This window comes from Phalacrocorax aristotelis, chromosome 1 (assembly GCF_949628215.1).
Source record: "Phalacrocorax aristotelis chromosome 1, bGulAri2.1, whole genome shotgun sequence".
NCBI lineage: Eukaryota > Metazoa > Chordata > Aves > Suliformes > Phalacrocoracidae > Phalacrocorax > Phalacrocorax aristotelis.
Genome location: NC_134276.1, coordinates 74,552,384 through 74,570,991, shown reverse-complemented (window position 1 = coordinate 74,570,991; position 18,608 = coordinate 74,552,384). Strand labels below are relative to the sequence as shown.

Genomic DNA, 18,608 nt, shown 5'->3' with positions numbered 1-18,608 from the left:
TGAGATATACTTTGTAGGAAAGTCCATGAACTCTGACTACATGCAAAAGGCTATGTTGCCAGCAGCTAATCTCCTATATATAAACATATCTGAGAGTTGCTGAAAAGACACCCATGAAATGTTCTGTTCTTAAAAAATTAATACACCAGGTGCTTAGTTATTAAGTCTCACACATTTTAATTCTTGAATAGTAAGGGGTTTTTTTCATGTTGGATATCCAGCTTTCTTTGTCTGATGAATATATGTGGTGAATCAACTAGTGATGCTCTATGTGTCATTCTATTAATCCTCTGGTATTTTTCAACAGCCTAAACTCACAATGACATTCCTTGACAGGCAGGTTTTAATTTAATTTTTAAGGCCTGCATTTTCCTAGTATTGTCATTTGAATAGCCACAGATTTCTGCCCTTAGAATGTTAAGTGACATGATTTTATTACCACTATGCTCTTTAGTTTAATTGACATATTTTATCAGCCACATATGCTGGAGCCATCTGTTTATATTTTTCTTTTATTACCAGAACTAAAAATATAGCCATAGTAAATCCTCATTTTAGCTGAGTTTAAATACTACTTCCTCAATACAGAGTAACAAACAATTTCCATTAACCACCTGGCTGGCAAGGTGACTTAATTTCTGACTGGTCTTCATTAGAAACCAGGTAACTTTTGGCCCATTATTATTTATTGCCTCTAAAATTATCAGAGGCTTTTCATTTGCAGTACTGAATATTTTGTATATATCTCATGTTCTTAGTGCCAGTTATATTTTTGGATCTTCTTTGCCTTCTGACCTACCAGAGTTTTCTACGCTCTGCATTTCAGTGCTTGATAAATGTGTAAGGCTGGGCCATAGCTTCCTGCAGAGAAAGACAAATCATCAACAATTTGGGAAACTACAGGGTTTTTTTCTATAAATGCATATTCTCTGCACTTTTCACAAAAGACATTTTTACCATATGCAGCTTTTAGCAAAGTGTGTGCTGTGAAATCCCATGGTGTAGAGCAGCAATGAATCCCTAAGATAAAGATGTGAATTGCTGTTTCATTGTCATTTTGCACAAATAAACAAAATGGGCAATATGACCTGATGTCTTCTACTGAGCTGCATAGGTATAGGATAAACTTGTGTTCTTGCCCAATGGGAGGTGTGTGATTATTTGTACAAGTGTTATCTTTGGGAAGCAGACGTATCTGAGAGGGCTTCACCCCGCTGTTTCTTATGAGTCTCCTGCCGTCCCAGGAGGAGATACTCGCCGATAGAGCAGAACCAGTGCCTCTCCAATTTGGTCTCCTCTCTGATATCCAGGGTCCTGCTAGTAAAGTTAAATCATCATTTCTGCTTATATATCAGAAGACTGTCTTTATAGTTTTGAAACAGTTCTTCCTTCTTCGTTTCCTTGACTGGTGGAATGCCATGCTCATGAGAAGGGTTTTTTTTTTTGCAAAAATAAGTGAATAGGATAAAGGTCTTGATTCAACTTGTTCTTGGGTAATTTGGAGCCTTGGAAAGGAGGCTGTGACTGTAGGGTGTGGAAATGTTAACTCTTTGATCATGGTTTTACTTATAAAGAATGCAATCCATATACATAATAAATAAATAAGTAAATAAATGTGACGGCAAAATGTTCAAGGCCCTCCATTCCACTTTCATACATATAGGACTGGAAGGAACAAGGCTTGGGAGGTGTCAAGTAGACCCCCTCTGTCAAGTAGACAACAGATTTGAGATGTGCAAACATCATCACCAGTCTCTTTAAAAATAAAAAGGCTGCATACTGCAATATAAATGCAAGGATTGTTATGAGAAAACTAACAGTATTTTATGAATTTTAGCTTAGTAGTAATTGGTGTATATAATTCTGGTCTAAAATATCTCAATTTTTTCTTTTTCAAAGCCTTCTTTTAAAGTAAAAATTGAGCTTCCTTTCTTTTTGATTGTTTCATCTGGCTTAAATTTTGAGGATATTAGTGAGCTAAGGGGGATGAGAAGAAATATGCTGTCCTGCAGAATCATATTTTTTAGTCTGAATTAACTTCTTATAATATTAATTGTTAATAGATGATGTTTTCTAGGGAAGGTGGATAACTTATAACAGTAATAAGATCCTATTCTGTTTTTAAAACCTTGCAAAACTGATTCAAGATTAAAAACAGTGTGAAAGATGAAAATATATACAATTCCTTTTTTTTTTTTTTTTAATATTTGAAGCACATCCTATGTAATGCTACAGTATACGATATAAACAAACAGCTTCTTCACAAGGATTGATATTGATTAGGATAGTATATATAGACAAATGTGCCAACATCTGTAGACACTTGCATTGTTCTTTGTGCATCAGTGTACATCCTACATATAGAATTCATATAACACCCTATATAGAATCAAGATTAATGAATAGCTCCTCTCTCTTTCAAGTCTTTGAGGACATTCTCCTGATTCCAGGAACAATCATTATAGCCTACAGTTACATTTTTCCATTTTACTGGAGGCAGATAGTCATACAATGGTGGCTGGTGAGAGGGATTTGGCTTTGCTCTGTTGAGCTACATCACTCAATTCATCTGAATCCTGCCAATCAAGCAGCAATGTGGGGTGGTTTAATATCAAACTTTCCAGCAAAATTAGCAAGTTTTCTAGAAGCCAGTCAAACAGAGATTTATCCTGGTAAGGTTACTGAAATAAAGTGTTCAAGAAATGAAAGCTGTTTTCCTGATAAGACAATATTATGTTCCTTCTAATATTGATAAGGGTGCTGTTTACCTAATCTGAAGAAGGAATAATGAAGGAAACATGATACTTTATGAGCTTTAACTTTTGCTTTTTTCTCTGTTGAGGGTCAGCATTTCATAAAACTATGAAAAAATCTGCATTCCAATTATGTTAAATCATTATGACAAAGGTATTTGTACTATATGTTTCACAGGCAACTATATCTCAGTTTGCGAAGTATCCTAACTTGGAGTGCTTTTGATACTGTTGTAAATGCGTATGGCTTGAAACAGGAAGAGTTGTAGATGTAGCAATTCAAGCATAATTGTTTAGACATTAACTTATCAAAGTGAAAACATTTTTCAGGAAACAGATGCTCCAGCTCTGAGACTATACCCCTTGATGGGGACCTGTGAAACACATTCAAACGGCAAATTGGAGGATTAAAAGTCATAACTTTACTCACTACTGCAAATCCTGGACTCCAAAAAAGCATTAATTTTTAAGGCATATCACAGTATTTCCACAAATCCTTTCCTGCTTGAACTCTTGCTGTTCCATGTTTGCTTATTCTTTTTCTCTCGCTTTTGGTCCCAAAAACCAAATGGTGCACATTATAAACAGGTTAATAACATTATCACCTCTCCCCCTGCTAATGACCTTCTCTCTACAGGTACTGATTACACTTTTCTTTCAAACTAAATGATTACACAATTAAGTTGAACTCAGACCAGTTTTTCCCAACTAAGGTGAATGTTATCTAGCTTTGAAGGATGTTACTGACTGAGGTCTGTTGCTACTAGGCAGCCTGCCTGATGTATATTTGGTCTCTGCATCAATTGCCTCATGACATCTATAATGTCTCCCTACAAGCCTCCTTTGACTTTTCAGTTTTGTTTTGGTTTGTTTTTTTTTAAATTTTATTTTATTTGCTAATATGATAAAATGAAATTCCTAAAACTTGCAAATATTTCCCAATGAACTAAACCTACTTTATTTGGTAAATATAATTTTAGAATAAAAAGTAAAATAACTCAGCTCTGCTTATGAATTCAGAAGCCTGCCACATTGATCTTTCTCAATGTTTCCCTAACAGATCAGGCAATTTTGATTATAATAAGGATTCAGGAATTTTTTAGTTACCAACACATGATCTACAGCCATCCTGATTGTGAAGGTCTGGACATCTCTCTCAGCTGTTTCCAGCAAGAAGAGGGGATATAGCTCTGTCCTTTAGGTTTCAAGAAATGGAGGGGGGAATTAATTTATAGTCACCATCACTTCCCTGTTGATCTAGAATGGGAGACACTCATAACCTTAAGAGATCCTCAGTTTTGTCAGCAGTACCTGTGTCAGGCTTGGCCTAATATTGCCAATACCTTCTCTTTAGCTTGTGGGACAAGCACAGTTAGTGGGGAAAAGTAAGAACAGAACAAGAATATGATGCAAAGATACTAACAAAAAACCAATAAAACACAAACGAAAAAGAAAAATAATCCGAGTTATTCTTTGGACTTGCTAGTGTTTTAAGTTGTTTACCTGAATGAATTTTATTTACATTGTGCTGATGGTTGGCTAATGTCTCCTGAATCTCTCTTTCTTTTCTTAAACCACAGATTCCTGTGCTTCTCAACCTCAGTAAAGATCCTGATGTTAATTTGCCTATGAAACCATTAATCTTCTCATTGGCCATGGGTGCATGCCTTGGAGGTAAGACTTTATGTGAGGAAGCTGACAGAAGGTGATATCTATACAATTATAGCATGTATAAACTGGCACAATAGTTTCAATGACTTTCTTATGCAATGATTTTCTTATGCAAAGTATAGGGAGGGCCTGATCCAGCTCCTTTTGACTTCAAAGGACTCCTGGATAAGGATCTCAGTCTCTGTCTGTTGTTACAATAGGATTTTTGCAGTCCATGTTTGAAGAGCATATCTGCTTCAAGTACAGACACACAAAGAAGCAGTCCGGGGGGTACATATGGGGTTCTGATCTTTTGTGAGAGAAAATACAAAAATACACTTAGCCTTCAGAACAGAGACCCATTATTGCTTGTTGAAAAGATGCAGAGGATGTATAATAGCTGAGATCTGAAGGCTTGATTCAAAGTCTACTGAAGTCATTGGGAGGTTTTCTGGCTGGCTCACAGAAATGGTCTGAGTATTGAGTATCCATTTGCTGACCTATTTAGCAGTCCTCACTCTAAGGAAAGACTTTTTGAAGTCTGTGGGAAATGGATCTCCAATAATGAAAGATAATAGCCAGTCTCCTAGTGCCCATTCTGGTGTTAACTGGGATTTCTTGTATTGTCAGTGCATTAACACAAAACAAGCAGATGGCTTCATTACTTTTTACTTTTTATTAAAAATGGAAAATGTACCATGTATGGATTGTAGGCCCAGGATTTCCCCTCTATTTGTTGGAACAATAAAGGAGAATAGCCATCCGGTAATTTTTAAATTAATGTTTATACTTGATTACTAGTTTTTTTTTCCATTTTGCAAATGGCTTATGAAGGTGTTACAATGCGTTTCCAACAGCAAGTGTACTAAGTGCAATTAAAATGTGTAAGTTTATAATGAAAAATAAAGTTAGTATTATTTTTTTATTATTACTAAATATTTTAATGCTAATTACATTGTAGTGGACTGTGTTTTGATCTCTAAATGTTTAGGTAGTTAGGTTAAATCAAGTTAAAATGGATAAAAGGGTATTCTGCAATGAATCCACCCCTTCTCCCCCTCTATGCCCCTCCAAATAGTTTCCTTGGATTTACAGAGAATAAAATTAAAACCAATTTTGTGTGTAATACAAGTTCTGGTTTGTTTGTTCAGCTAAGTGATTGCTAGTACCAATGACCTTAATACCTAACAAAGATTTTAAACATGTAATTTACAGATTAAATTTTAAGAGCAGGTTGAAAAGACAAGACAATTTATACCAAACAACAGTTATTCATTTGAGGAATATCTTTTTGTACTCATCATTACTCATCATTATATTGTGACTTTAATCCATTCCTCTTTAAACCAGTTATCTGAATAATCACCATATCTTTATATAGATGTTTGCCATAAATTTATCATCTTTCATCACAATTTGCTAATCACCAGCATACTTTGATTTCATTAAACTTTCAGATTAAAAAAAAAAAGTCATAAGGAATATAAAGTTGGCCAGATTACGCTGACATATTCTGAGTGGGAGGCACTTCACCAGCCCTGAAGACTTTACAAATCTCAGCTGATTTTCCTAAAGTATCAGTTATCATCTTAACCCAAATTCCTTAAATTTAGTTTGTTGAGGGGCTGCTAGGATTTTAAGAGAGACTTCTGTGTGTATGCAGTATGAGACAAAACTAAAAATATAAACAGTACCATGGGAATTATTTTAATTAAAATCACTAGAGATCCAAAGGACAAGCCCAGGTGTCCAGGCAGGCTCCATATAAATATTTGGATAAAAAGCTAGATCATTATCATATTAGCAAAAGCTTAAAACCTCCAGACTACTCTATTAGAACAAAGCTGAGCATATGCCGAGTTATACTGGCAAAGGTCTAGATAGGAGTGGTAGCTTGAAAATTAGTCATCTTCTGAATTTCCTATGTCAAAAGTAAAAGCTTATTGTTAGGGAATGGAAAGTGTGGAAAAACTTTTGCTTTAAAAGATGTCATAGTCCCCCAAAAAGTGAGGGAAAAAGGGCTTTTCTTTTTTAAAAAAGAAAGTGTTGACGGTCTTTAAAAATTATTTCCAAAAGAAAAGTCTTATTGTCACTGAAATCGGGAATAAACCTTGTAACACCAATGTAGTGTTATAAGGCAGGCATTCTTTTTTACTGACCCAGATGCACGGGGGGATCGCTCCTCCTAATGTGCCTACCTTCAGATCTAATTGTGCCGGTTAAATACATGCTCTATATACATATTCATTAGTTTTCTGATAGAAGATATACATATTCATCATATGCAAATGTAATTTGCGCATGCCTGTTGGTGTCTCTGGGTGGTTGTCAGGGGTCTCTGGATGAAGGATATACTCTTCCTCACTGTGTCCACTAGTTAACCCTTACTTTTGTGCAAACTCAGTTCTGAGATCACGTATATACTGTCCTTGAGGGATGGTCTGTTCTGGTTCAGTGTTTGCTCTGCAGTTCATTATCTTTATAGTTCTGTACATATGCTTTTCTTAAGGTCAAATGTCATCGTAACTTTGTTTAGGCACTTCTTACCTTGAGGCCTTTCTGACTCCCCCAAAGCAACAAGTTTTAGTCATCGTGCAGGCTGCTCCTGTTAAGGCTACCTCATTATCCTGGTTAAGTTTTGGCTCTGGGCCCCAACATTTGTTGAGCTACACTAGATTGCATTAGTAACGCTCAACCATTTATTCCCTGAATCATTGCTACCTAAAAATGAGGCTTTAATCCTTGAAACAGAGGTTTGGACTCAAAAATTAGGCTTCGAGCCTTAAAAGAGGGGTTCTGACAGAAACGCGTTGTCTATTGCTTCATTCGCATCAATGATTAACTAAAGACTAAAATACAGATCAAAGAATACACTGTCCCCAGGCTTGGTGTCCAGTTGGATAGGGCTGTACAAGGAGTACAGCAGCATCCATGGTTGGTTAACTTCATCACCCTGGTTACATTATCAGCACTGAAGTGGTGTGAACAAATTCTCAGGGTAGGCTAATCCCATTGTGGAAGGTGTAGATGACAATTAAATCATTACTGCTTGGTGCTTAAGGCAAAAGATTGGATCTTATCACTGCTCATTCAACCAAAGGAACTTGGCAAACAAGATATTTTGTAGAAGAGTCTGATGAAATAATACATTATAACTACATATTTTAGGGTTAGTTGTTTACTACATAATGCAGAGCTTCAATTCTGGTAATTTGATAACATTTCTGGGGTTCAGGGTAAACACTGCTGCATGCTTATGTATCTGTGAAGGGAACTTTAGCATTAGAGCCTGTCTTGGAAAATGCCGCGCAACGTTTTATCCTGAAAAATTGCCAGTGGGTGCAATTACTTTTTTCTACTGTCACAAAGTGGACAGGCAGCTATGAGGTTGGAAGATGATAAGATGAGAAAAGACAGTAATTTTCCTTCATTCCTTTAGCTGTTGTCCTGGAAATGAAAGAAAGATTGAGTCAGTCTCAAGCAAGATGAAGATACCTTTGCCAGTATAACTGCCGCATTGTTGTCATCTTCAGCAGTGTCTCCCAAAAGAGAGAGCTGTTGCTATTAAAGTCCTGTCTTTCATGCCTGTCGTGAATTAACCCGGCAGGCAGCTAAAATCGTACAGCTGTTCGCTCACTGCCCCCACAGTGGAATGGGGAAGAGAATCAGGAAAAAGGGTAAAACTTGTGTGTTGAGATAAAGACAAATTAATAGGACAGAAAAGGAAGGAAAAATAATAATGATGATAAAAGAATATAAAAAAAATGTGATGCACAATGCAACTGTTTACCACCCACTGACTGATGCCCAGCCAGTTCCCGAGAAGCAGCCACACACCCGTGACCAACTCCCCTCTGTTTTTTGTTCAGCATGACGTCATATGTTATGGAATATCCCTTTGGCCGGTTTGGGTCAAGTGTCCTGGCTGTGTCCCCACCAGCTCCTTGTGCACCTTCAGCATGGCTGAAGCTGAAAAATCCTTGATTTAGTGTAAGCACTGCTCAGCAATCATAAAAACATCAGTGTGTTATCAACATTATTCTCATCCTAAATCCAAAGCACAACACTATACCAGCTACAAGAAAGAAAATTAACTCTATCCCAGCCAAAACCAGGACAATGGCATTTGGCTCAGACATAAGGAGTAACTGAATATTGTAGAGATGCTCTTTGCTCTGTAAAATGTGTATCTGAAAGTGAGAAGGGATGAAAAATCCTGTCCCTTAATCAAGGAAGCCAAGGACAGTGATGACCATGGGAAGTTCCCAGTGAGATGGTCACAGGTTTGAAACCTTTGGGCCTTCCTCGGATTTTGCCTGTTCTATTCTGGCAGAAGTTTTCTTGCTCAGGTCAGGTCAATCTTACACAGTTAATACATAAGCATGGTAATTTTTCAGATGATCTGGTTCTAGAAATATAGGTTGATATTTGACCCAGCTATCTTTAAGAAATTTTATTAAGTTGTAAGTTAGGAGCCTGGCTCCCCTAGCCTCTCTGGTGATGGGGAGACAAGCACGTTCAGGAGGCAGATGCTTATTCATCCACTGAAAACGCCAGACGCTCTCTGCAGAGCACATTGGAGCTCCTAATGTGCAGAACTTCAGTAGCTGAGATGGGTCCCCGAAGACAGATCAAATTAATTTGGACCTTGGGGCCTTTTCATTTGTCAGTTCTTCTGTACGCTGGACGACCCTATTAGTTCTTGTGTGTTTGGGCATTAATGGTCAGGCTGACTAAGTAGTAGCTGGGAAAATTGTGTTGTTCATGGGTTTTTTTATGTCCTACCTGCCAGTTTTTCGATTATATTTTAACCATGAAGGAAAAGAAAACAGGAAATTTAAAGGGGACTAAAGGAAACAAACAAGGAAGTAACTTCTCTTGTTTTCTGTGGTGTTCTGATAAACCTGCATCCATATTTCTTTTGCAGGGGAGGACATTGTATAAAGCATTATTAATTAATGCTTCCTATGCTAGTACATTATTAAATTATGGTACCTCTTGAGAGCGACTTGTATGTAGACCTTCTAATAGTGTCTAGGGAATGCTTCCCTGAAATTTTGGCAGACAAATGAAGATTGCTATATCCAGCAATTTCAGAACAAGGGGAGTGTTAGTTGTACTGCTTCTATTGGCTCATAAGTTTTAAAATAACATGAAACAGGGATTCAACTCAAACTGAGTAAGTGCACAGTCAGAAATTCACCTCTTAAGACTGTTCAATTGTGTAGAACTAGATTTGTTACTGAGCTGAAGAGGTTATAGCTAAGGTATAATTTGAAGAGGTTTTGTACATTTGACATTTAAAGAGCTGGTATTTATTTGCCTTTATCTCTTCCTTTTTTCATGATTTATAAAAAAATATTATTTTAAAAAAGGGAAAAAAAAGGGTTTGTGTTAAAAAGTGACTGATTTAATATTTGGAAGTCCCTACCTTTTGAGTTCTCAGTTGCTAGCACATAAAAGTGCAAAAAGTATTTCTGCTGCAGCGACTATCACTGTAGTCCAAAGAGGACATCTTCTGCAGTTTATATTTTTGCACTATTTTTTTTTGCTGTGTATTTTCCTGGAGAACAACACCTGAAAGTCGTCATTGTCACAATTCTGCAGAAAGAGACAATCTCTAGAATGTATACAGCTCTGTTATTCTGGCCACACAATCTTGGCTGTAGGATCTACTTCAAGAAAGGAGGTTTCTGGCACTTTTCTTCTAACCTTACGGGGTCAATCCCCAGCTGTGAATAAAATCCATTAACAACAGGTCATTGTGCTAATTATAGCTATTAAAGGAGTACAACCCAAAGTGTAGCTAGCCAGTGGGATTTCTCTTAGTGGTCCAGTGTTATAACTATTCTGCCTCTTGGCACTCCTCATTTGGTCCCTGATGCCAATGGGGACTTGCATGGTGGAGTATCACTGATACATTATTCCTGCTGATTTTGCTCAATAAAATCCTAAACTAGTTTTAAAGCTTCAGACACACTGAAGGTATGAACCTAGAAATATTGTCTATATTCATAAACCAACCCTCCTTCTTTGTGATATGAGGGAAAGGTGATAGCCTTCAATAAAACGTAAAATGTATCAAAATATATAATAGTCAATATTAAGAAAAAAGCACAACTGTAGATCCTTTGAAGTTCTTTTATAGTTATGATAGATCAAATTTGTGTAACAACACTTTTAAATTTGAAAGGTTCAAAAAGTCTATCAAAAAAGAAATATATGGTGTAAAAATATAGCAGTTATTTAAGAGGAGCAGTGCTTGGCTTTGTTTTTGAACGTAATTGTTGTATACAATGTGTAACTGAAACTGTAAGAAAATTTTTAGTGGAGAGAATATACCTAGCAGAGCTTGATTTTAACCAGGACACTGATATTGAAAGTTCCTATTGTATCTAAAGGAGTCTTTTAATGAAGAGAAATCCTGAGGCTTAGTTTCATGTCTTGGGGATGAGACAGCCCTGATTTAGGTAAGTATTTTGTCTATGGATATAAAACTTGTAATTCAAATCTAAGGGTGGTGTTGTAGGGAATGAGAGTGACTTGAGACCTTTCAAAAGGAAAAGGATGTTGATGTTTTTCTTTAAAGGCCTCAGTGCAGTCTTAGTGGTATTATGTTTCTAAATTGTACAGATCTAGAAGAAAAATACAGCAGGTATTCTGTATGTCTTACACTAAGAAATAATTTACTTCCTGAGTATACTTTGCATTGTTTCTATGATGTTTGCAGTGATGGAGATGAGTAACATGGACATAAGCTGTGATTACTGTTCATTAAACGGCAGTACTAGCTGGTTCTTAATGAAGAACTCATTCAGGTGTCAACTCAAAGTTTGGGGTTTTGTTGTGACATAAAGAACAGCATCATCAGATATAAGCACAAGGAATTTTTTCTCTCTATTGATATTTGAGTGTCCAAACTGTACTGTTGCTGTTTTCTGGAGGAACCAGAGTCTGTAACCTTCTATAAAAATCCAGCTGCTGTTTTCCTTGGCTTTTTCATGACATTCAAACTCTGTGTCATCTTCACAGTTTTTCAATATCAAGTTCTTAAAGCCCAGCAGTGTTGTAAAGTCCTTGGTGTGAGCGCCAGGCTCATTACCCAAGTCCCTGCAGAGAAAGGAGATCCTCTAAAGGATCTGAAGAGAAGCCTGTGTGGCATAGAAGGTATACAGAAGAAAGATGGGATCGTAAAATGTAAAAACAGCTAAAACTGAGTGTGTGCATTTGACAGACGTACCTTTGTCTGTATTAAGGCAATATCAGAGCCCTTCTTGGCTTTAAGACACTGAGTTAATATGGAAACAAACCCCGTATTGAAGCTAGTCAATTTTTCTCATCTTGAAAAGAGTTTTCTTAGCAGACTTGCATATATAGATTTATGTATATATTAAGGATGAAATACGAAGTATATGGGGTACAGGAATCTGTTACAGCTGTACTGATGAGGATTTATAGTTTGGATGGTAAATCTTAGATTTTAAAATGGAAAAGAAGAGAGCTATGTATAATATGTAGAATTCTATTCTATTTTACACTGATTTAGAAAACGAATTTATACTAAACATGAGGCTCACCTGATTATAATGATTGCATTGCTGATGAATTTGAAACGCTTCTATTAATGGTTTTCAATCTGTGTAAAATAACTGCATGCTATAAAGTTCTGCAAATTAGAGATAGGATAATAATCAGAGATGACGTCGGAGGCTCCTACAAAGCATATGCGGAGTTTTGTTTAATTTTATTTACTTTCTTTGTGCATTTGTTTATCATAACTTACAGAAGGTTCTTTCTAGAAGCTTTAGCCACTTCTATTTCAGACTAATATAGAATATTCAAACTCATGATGTTGTATTGGTGAGTTGCTGCAATACAAGAATACAGACATATGCAGACATAGCTGTCTGCAGGAGAGGTACATTCAGTTAAATGGTAGCATTTGGACTCACAGACAGAACAAAACAAGGGAGATATAGCAAGCTTCAAAACTCTTAAGTGCACAAGATAGTACTGGCTTATCTACTTTCCTTCCTCTGCAGACACTTTCCAGATAATACTCCCTTTTCTGCACCTTGAGTGGTACAGCAGAGAGAAGGAAAAACCCCTCAATCTGCGATATTCATATTGATTTATATTGATGAATCAGACACTCTGTATTGTGTTGAAGAAAGTTATATTCACGCCTTAGATATTATTTATACATATATTAATAAATATTTGTAGTACAGTTGCAGTTAGCACACCTAAACCAAAGGAGGGCAGTAGCAGTAGTTATGAAACCCTTTCTAACAAGGCACTTAAACCACAGCAAAACATAACAGGTAGGCTTGAATTCAAAATCAATTCGAGTTAAGTTAGAATCTAAATTTAAAACAGCTGGATATTCTAAAATAACTTAATGGAGGGACACTTTTTTTTGAGTAATATTTTTTTGAGTAGACAATATATCTTGTTCTGCTCTGCTTCAAAGTTATAATAAAGTTGAATGATGTACTTTTATTCCAGGTGTCTATACATGGAAATAGTTTTCAATATTTGGTCCCTAATAGTGCCACATATGGAGAAGTTGTGAGATTGAGCTGACATAGTTTTAGCCTCTGAATCTAAAAGTTGGAGAGAAAAAAATGTGTAAACTGGGGCTTCTGTGCAGCACTAAAAGCTTTAAATGGAACCTATCTGAATGGGACCTACCTGAATAAGCTGAGTGGTGCAGTTGGCACACCAGAAGGATGGGATGTCATCCAACGAGACCTGGACAAGCTGGAGAGGTGGGCCTGTGAGAACCTCATGAGGTTCAACAAGGCCAAGTGCAAGGTCTTTCACCTGGGTTGGGGCAACCCCCAATATCAATAGGGGCTGGGGGATGAAGGGATTGAGAGCAGCCCTACAGAGAAGGACGTGGGGGTACTGGTGGAAGAGAAGCTGGACATGAGCCAGCAATGTGCTCTTGCAGCTCAGAAGGCCAAATATATCCTGGGCTGCATCAAAAGAAGCATGGCCAGCAGGTCAAGGGAGGTGATAGTGTTCCTCTTCTCCACTCTTCTGAGACCCCACCTGCGGTACTGCATCCAGCGCTGGAGCCCTCAGCACAAGAAAGACATGGACCTGTTGGAGCGGGTCGAGAGGAGGAACAGAAAAATGATCTGAGGGCTGGAGCACCTCTCCTGTGAGGACAGGCTGAGAGAGTTGGGGCTGTTCATCCTGGAGAAGAGAAGGCTGCGGGGAGACATTGCTGCTTTTCAGTGCTTAAAGGGGAACTATAGGAAGGATGGGGGCAACCTCTTTAGCAAGGCCTGTTGTGACAGGGCATGGGGTGATGGTTTTAAACGAAAGGAGGGTAGATGTAGAATGGACGTAAGGAAGAAATTTTTTACCATGAGGGTGGTGAAACACTGGCACAGGTTGCCCAGAGGAGTGGTAGATGCCCCATCCCTGGAAGCATTCAAGGTGAGGTTGGACGGGGCTTTGAGCAACCTGATCTAGTTGGGGATGTCCCTGCTCAATGCAGGGGGGTTGGACTAGATGACCTCTAAAGGTCCCTTCCAACCCAAACCATTCTATGATTCTATGTATTTCAGGGCAAGAGGGAATGGCATGTCAGTGTATCCTGCTGACACTTTGAGGAAAGAGATGAGGTTAGTGATTGCCTCAGGTTTTATGCCTCTTTTACAGATGTCTGGATTTGAAAGAAGCTTGTGGATTTCTTTATGTTCTTAAAGTAACAAGTGCAGGATGTTTAGGAACCTGCCTTATTTATTTCACACTTCTGGTAGAAAAGTATCAAATTTAAATTTCACCTTTTGCTCTTATAATGAAAAGAAAGCAATAAGCATTGAGTAGTGCAATAGTTACAGTAACTGTCCTGCTGGTAGTATAGTAGTGGTGATAAAAAATTGTGAAGTTCACCTGATTAAAAGTATTGGATTGAATGTAGTTCAATGAACTTTTTTGATAAGTTAACACAGAACTTTGATTTAAATTCTTTTTTTTTTCTTCTTCTTTTTCCTACAAACTCCATGTCTATGTAGTTGTGCAGAAACATCACATTCAAAATGCTGCCAAATAGACAAAATTTAAAAATATTGATATTGTACAACTGCAATCTATAACAATGTAGAATGAGTTCATGCATGCCTTGTCCCCCTTACTGCCTGTGACTTGTTATTTTAGGGACTGTTAATGGTTTAATTGGCCTTAATTCTGTAGCTCTTTATTGACTGCAGTTTTATTATCCAGGCCTTGTTAATTTTTACACATAAAATTTATTAAAGGATATTCAAGACTTGTAGACATATAACAGCTGAATATAAATGGCTTTGTTTAATGAAGTGAATCTGCATTAATTTTGTGTGAAACAGAAAATTTCTGAAAGCTGCGAAGGCTGTCTACTGTAAGGATAATCAAAACCATAACTATTCAGTGTTCAGTTCTGCAGCCAGATTTGTTACGTTGCTCAGTTTGTGCTTTAAGTAGAGAAATGGAATATGTTATGAAAAGTAAGCCGCACATTTCAGTGTTCCTATATTTAACAATGTAAAGCATATAGGAGACTTCACAGAGGTTTCTTTTGAAAATGGATGGGAAGAAAGGGGCTGGCTTCCTTCAATAAGTTTTGCTTTGATACTATAATAGGATGGTTTGATTACAGCAGAAAGCAGGGCTGAGACTCCGCACCCTCAAATTATTCATGATTCTGTAGCAAACTCTTGGTTTCAGAGTGAAAGCCCTTGCCTGGGACAATGCAGTGCAGACAACTGTGCCCGTGTCAAATCAGGCCTTGCACAGATGTTTGTCCAATGTCAGGGAAAAGCTGTTTTAAGGCTTGGGTTGACATGAAAACAGGGTAGATTTTCTGCTTCTGCATTAGCTAGTCAGAGATACAGGGAAGAGAAAACGCAGAAAGTCTAGTGGTTAAGCATAGGTCTAGCTTGTTATCCACCGTCAGGGCATGTGGAGGGTAAGTGGTCTGTAATGGTCACAACAAAGCAAGGCTTTTCTGTAAGCAATCCACTTCTAAGCTTGCTGTTGCACAAGGTACTATCTCCTTTATATTTGAGAAAGTTACTGTTTGTGAAGGCTGCTCATGCTAGGCCAAATAGTTTTATTAGTGATAATCCCTTCCCTTTGATTTCTCAGTGCTTTGAGTAATAAACACTAATCCTGCCAGGAACTTTGAGGTGATTCTTTAAGCAAACATAATAATGCAGCAAACCCAAGGGTTAGGCTTGCTTTTGATGGGGCACTACCAAAAAGACACCTGAGAACTAATGGTATTTAGATATAATAGATGTGCTGCTGACAGGTAAAAATTAGCAGCTGAGAAGGAGGCTTAAAGTGAGAGGAAACATGTTATTGATGCAAACTGTCTCCCTTTTCTTGTTACAATTCTTCCCCAATTTCCCAGCCCCCAGCCCCTTCCTTTATTAAGCTTAATCTGTTCTCCCAGCATTGATTTTCAGTCCATTGCAGATCATAGTCACCTGGGCAAGCTCTGTTTACTGAAGGAGAGCCTGTCTGAGCTCAAGGGAGGTGCATTATGTGTGGCATGCAGGTTATGGGTTTGAATTTGGCAGTCTCTGGAGGAATGACATAGCAGAGGGTGGTAAATGAACACTGGGTTGAGAGGGAGTAGCTACAAATGGAAGAAGGGCTGCTGAATACTGCAGGTATCAAATCAGGCTTAACAAACCTTCTCAACATCTTCCTGCTTATACCTCTAAGTTATCTGGAGATGCAAAGGCACCTTTTAATATGTGGGATTTGGATCTTTCTTGATAGATTATTCAACAGCTTTAGTTAATAAGAATAACTTTCTTATACATTGAGTCGATTTTACATTCCCTGAAAATATTAAAAGAATTTACCTTGAGAAATATCAGAAAGATACTTTTATGTCACCTGTTCTGGACAGAAACATTAGAAGACCTTCCACTGTGCTTCTGCAATGATTGTGCAAAGCCAGGGCAAGTCCATGGAAAAATTGGTATGATCCATGAGGATTCCTCTGTCATTTTCTTCTTTGTAGCCTAGCCAGTAGCATCTCTTTAAGTGGCATGTCTGTATCTTTCTATGACCGTACTTCAAAGTGAGATTTTTTTTGTGTGTTAAGAAAAATGTCTTTCTTGATTTCATGCTTATGAGTTACTGAGTGTAGTTAATATTGACAATAATTCCTGTATTCTACCAAGAATAAAAGGCAGAATAGACATGCAGGATAAGATGTATGGCTTACCTCATCCTTATCACATACTATTGGTATCAGAAATACAATATTTAATTCATTGTAATGAATCCAGTTCCTTAATAACTATCTGCTTTGTGATAAAAGATGAGTTACAGCAGGAGTAATCAAAAAAGTTACAACAGGAGTCATCAAAACAGGTTAGTTATCACAATGTTATTCTTTGATACAGTTCACTTGTGTGTTATTACATTTAGAGCACAGAAACAAAGAAGTAAGAGTCTTTTCTATGCTTTTTAAGCTTAATTATTTTTTAAGATTGAAGACGATGTGAAGGTGAAGTCAAGATTGGGTAAAGTCCTAGAAAATGCTTATTCTCCATTTGCATCTATTGGAGTGAATTTAATGCGTGGGTGTTTCCATGTACATCAACCCAATCTTGGGTTTTCCGTGATTCAGAGGGCACAGTGTTGCTGTCTCACTACTGAGTTAAACATTTGCTGTGGAGGAGATGTTCCTGGGAGGAGAAACAAAAGTTTGTTTCTGTTGTTAATTTCAGTGTAGTTCTTTGAAGCCTGCTGAGGCAATACCTAATTAAACTGCACACACGCTCCTAACAAATGAAAAAGAAATGCTGGTCCTTTTAGATAACATTTAAGGTGACAATTTCTCCTCCAGTGAAATCTACTTGGGGAAAACAATTCACTGCTGAAGCAGAAACTCTTTCCATAATACTTCATTGTGTGAAGGCATTACTATAGCCCATGTACAGTATAGGAAAGCGCGTGCTGTTTGGAGATCTCAACTGAATCTAGTCACAGCCATGGGACAAGTGCAGTTTCAGTCCTGTTTCTTTAATTTGAAGCCAGAGCTATATTCCTTGTCTACAGTAATATTATTCTGATAATGTGATCTGATTGTGCTACATGTAGAGCAGAAACCTCTTATGAAATATTTGGAGGCTGTAGACTACTGATTAGTTTTGGAATTGAAAATTCCTTAAGTATTCCTGCCTGACTCCTCTAATAACTTCAGCTGTATTCATTTGTTCTGTTTCTGCATTAAGCCACATGCTTTGTGTCTTGGCTTTATCATGCCAGAGCCTACTAGGAACAGTGATGTTCCAAGTTCAATTTCATATCCTTATGCATGCATTGAAGTAGCAGAAATATGCTTTGAGGCAAAGACAGCGGAAGGGAAATGGGCTGTGTGGTTCCTAATGACCAGTGCTACACTAGACACCATTTTTAAAGGTTTCTGGCCCTCTGGTAAGGTTAGTCATCTTTTCTCTCCAAACCTGAAGTACATGTGGGAGGGTGCATGATTGACTGTGTGACAAGAAGCCTAGGTCACAAATAGTCCTCGGTGTCTCTTGAGAATGCTCCATGATGCTTTTATGGTCTGTAGGGATATTCCTTTCTATGGATGTGCAGTTCCACTAACGCCAGCAGAGCTTCTCATAGGCAGAGACTTCTGCACCCAGCTTCAGCTCCTTTGCAAGGTCAAAGCCTTAAGAGAGCAAGTAGGAAGCAGCTTACTTAGCATAGCTCCTGGGAGAGTAGAAAAAATAGGAATCAAAGAAAAATAATGGGGCAATTAAAGATTTAAAATAAAACATCTATTTGGGATTGGAAGGGGTGAGGGGGGATGTTTTTCTCATCTCATATTGTCTGCAAGATTTCAGTTTCTTTCTAGTGGAATCAGCTCAAGACCTGTTTGAGGCTGCTGATGAGAAAACAAAATCAGTCTCCTGTTCTTAATAGGTGTTGTTTAGAGCACTCACCTGAAACAACGGCATCCATGTTCAGATCTCTACTCAAGGAGGAATATCTCAGTTTGCTGCTTATTTTGTGTTGATGTGAATTGACCATCCCGGAGTGAATAAGGACCAGGCTTTCTCTTTGAAAAATCTTATCTTGACCACACAAGAGCTTTTTCTTGGAAAGCTTTGGCTTTCATGAAATCTTAAAAAAAAAAAAAGTCCTGAGTGACTCTTTGGGGTTTAGTTGCTTCTCAGAGTT

General features: G+C 37.6%; 1 protein-coding gene across 2 annotated transcripts in view; it reads left to right on the top strand.

The window, feature by feature from the left end:
* Nucleotides 1–18,608, top strand: part of OCA2 (OCA2 melanosomal transmembrane protein) — a 158,700-nt gene that overhangs the window by 95,805 nt on the left and 44,287 nt on the right. For both annotated transcript variants that reach the window (XM_075093648.1, XM_075093642.1), the window contains one exon: nucleotides 4,334–4,427. In XM_075093648.1, the coding sequence (XP_074949749.1) occupies nucleotides 4,334–4,427 (94 nt within the window). The remainder of the gene's footprint in view (nucleotides 1–4,333; nucleotides 4,428–18,608) is intronic.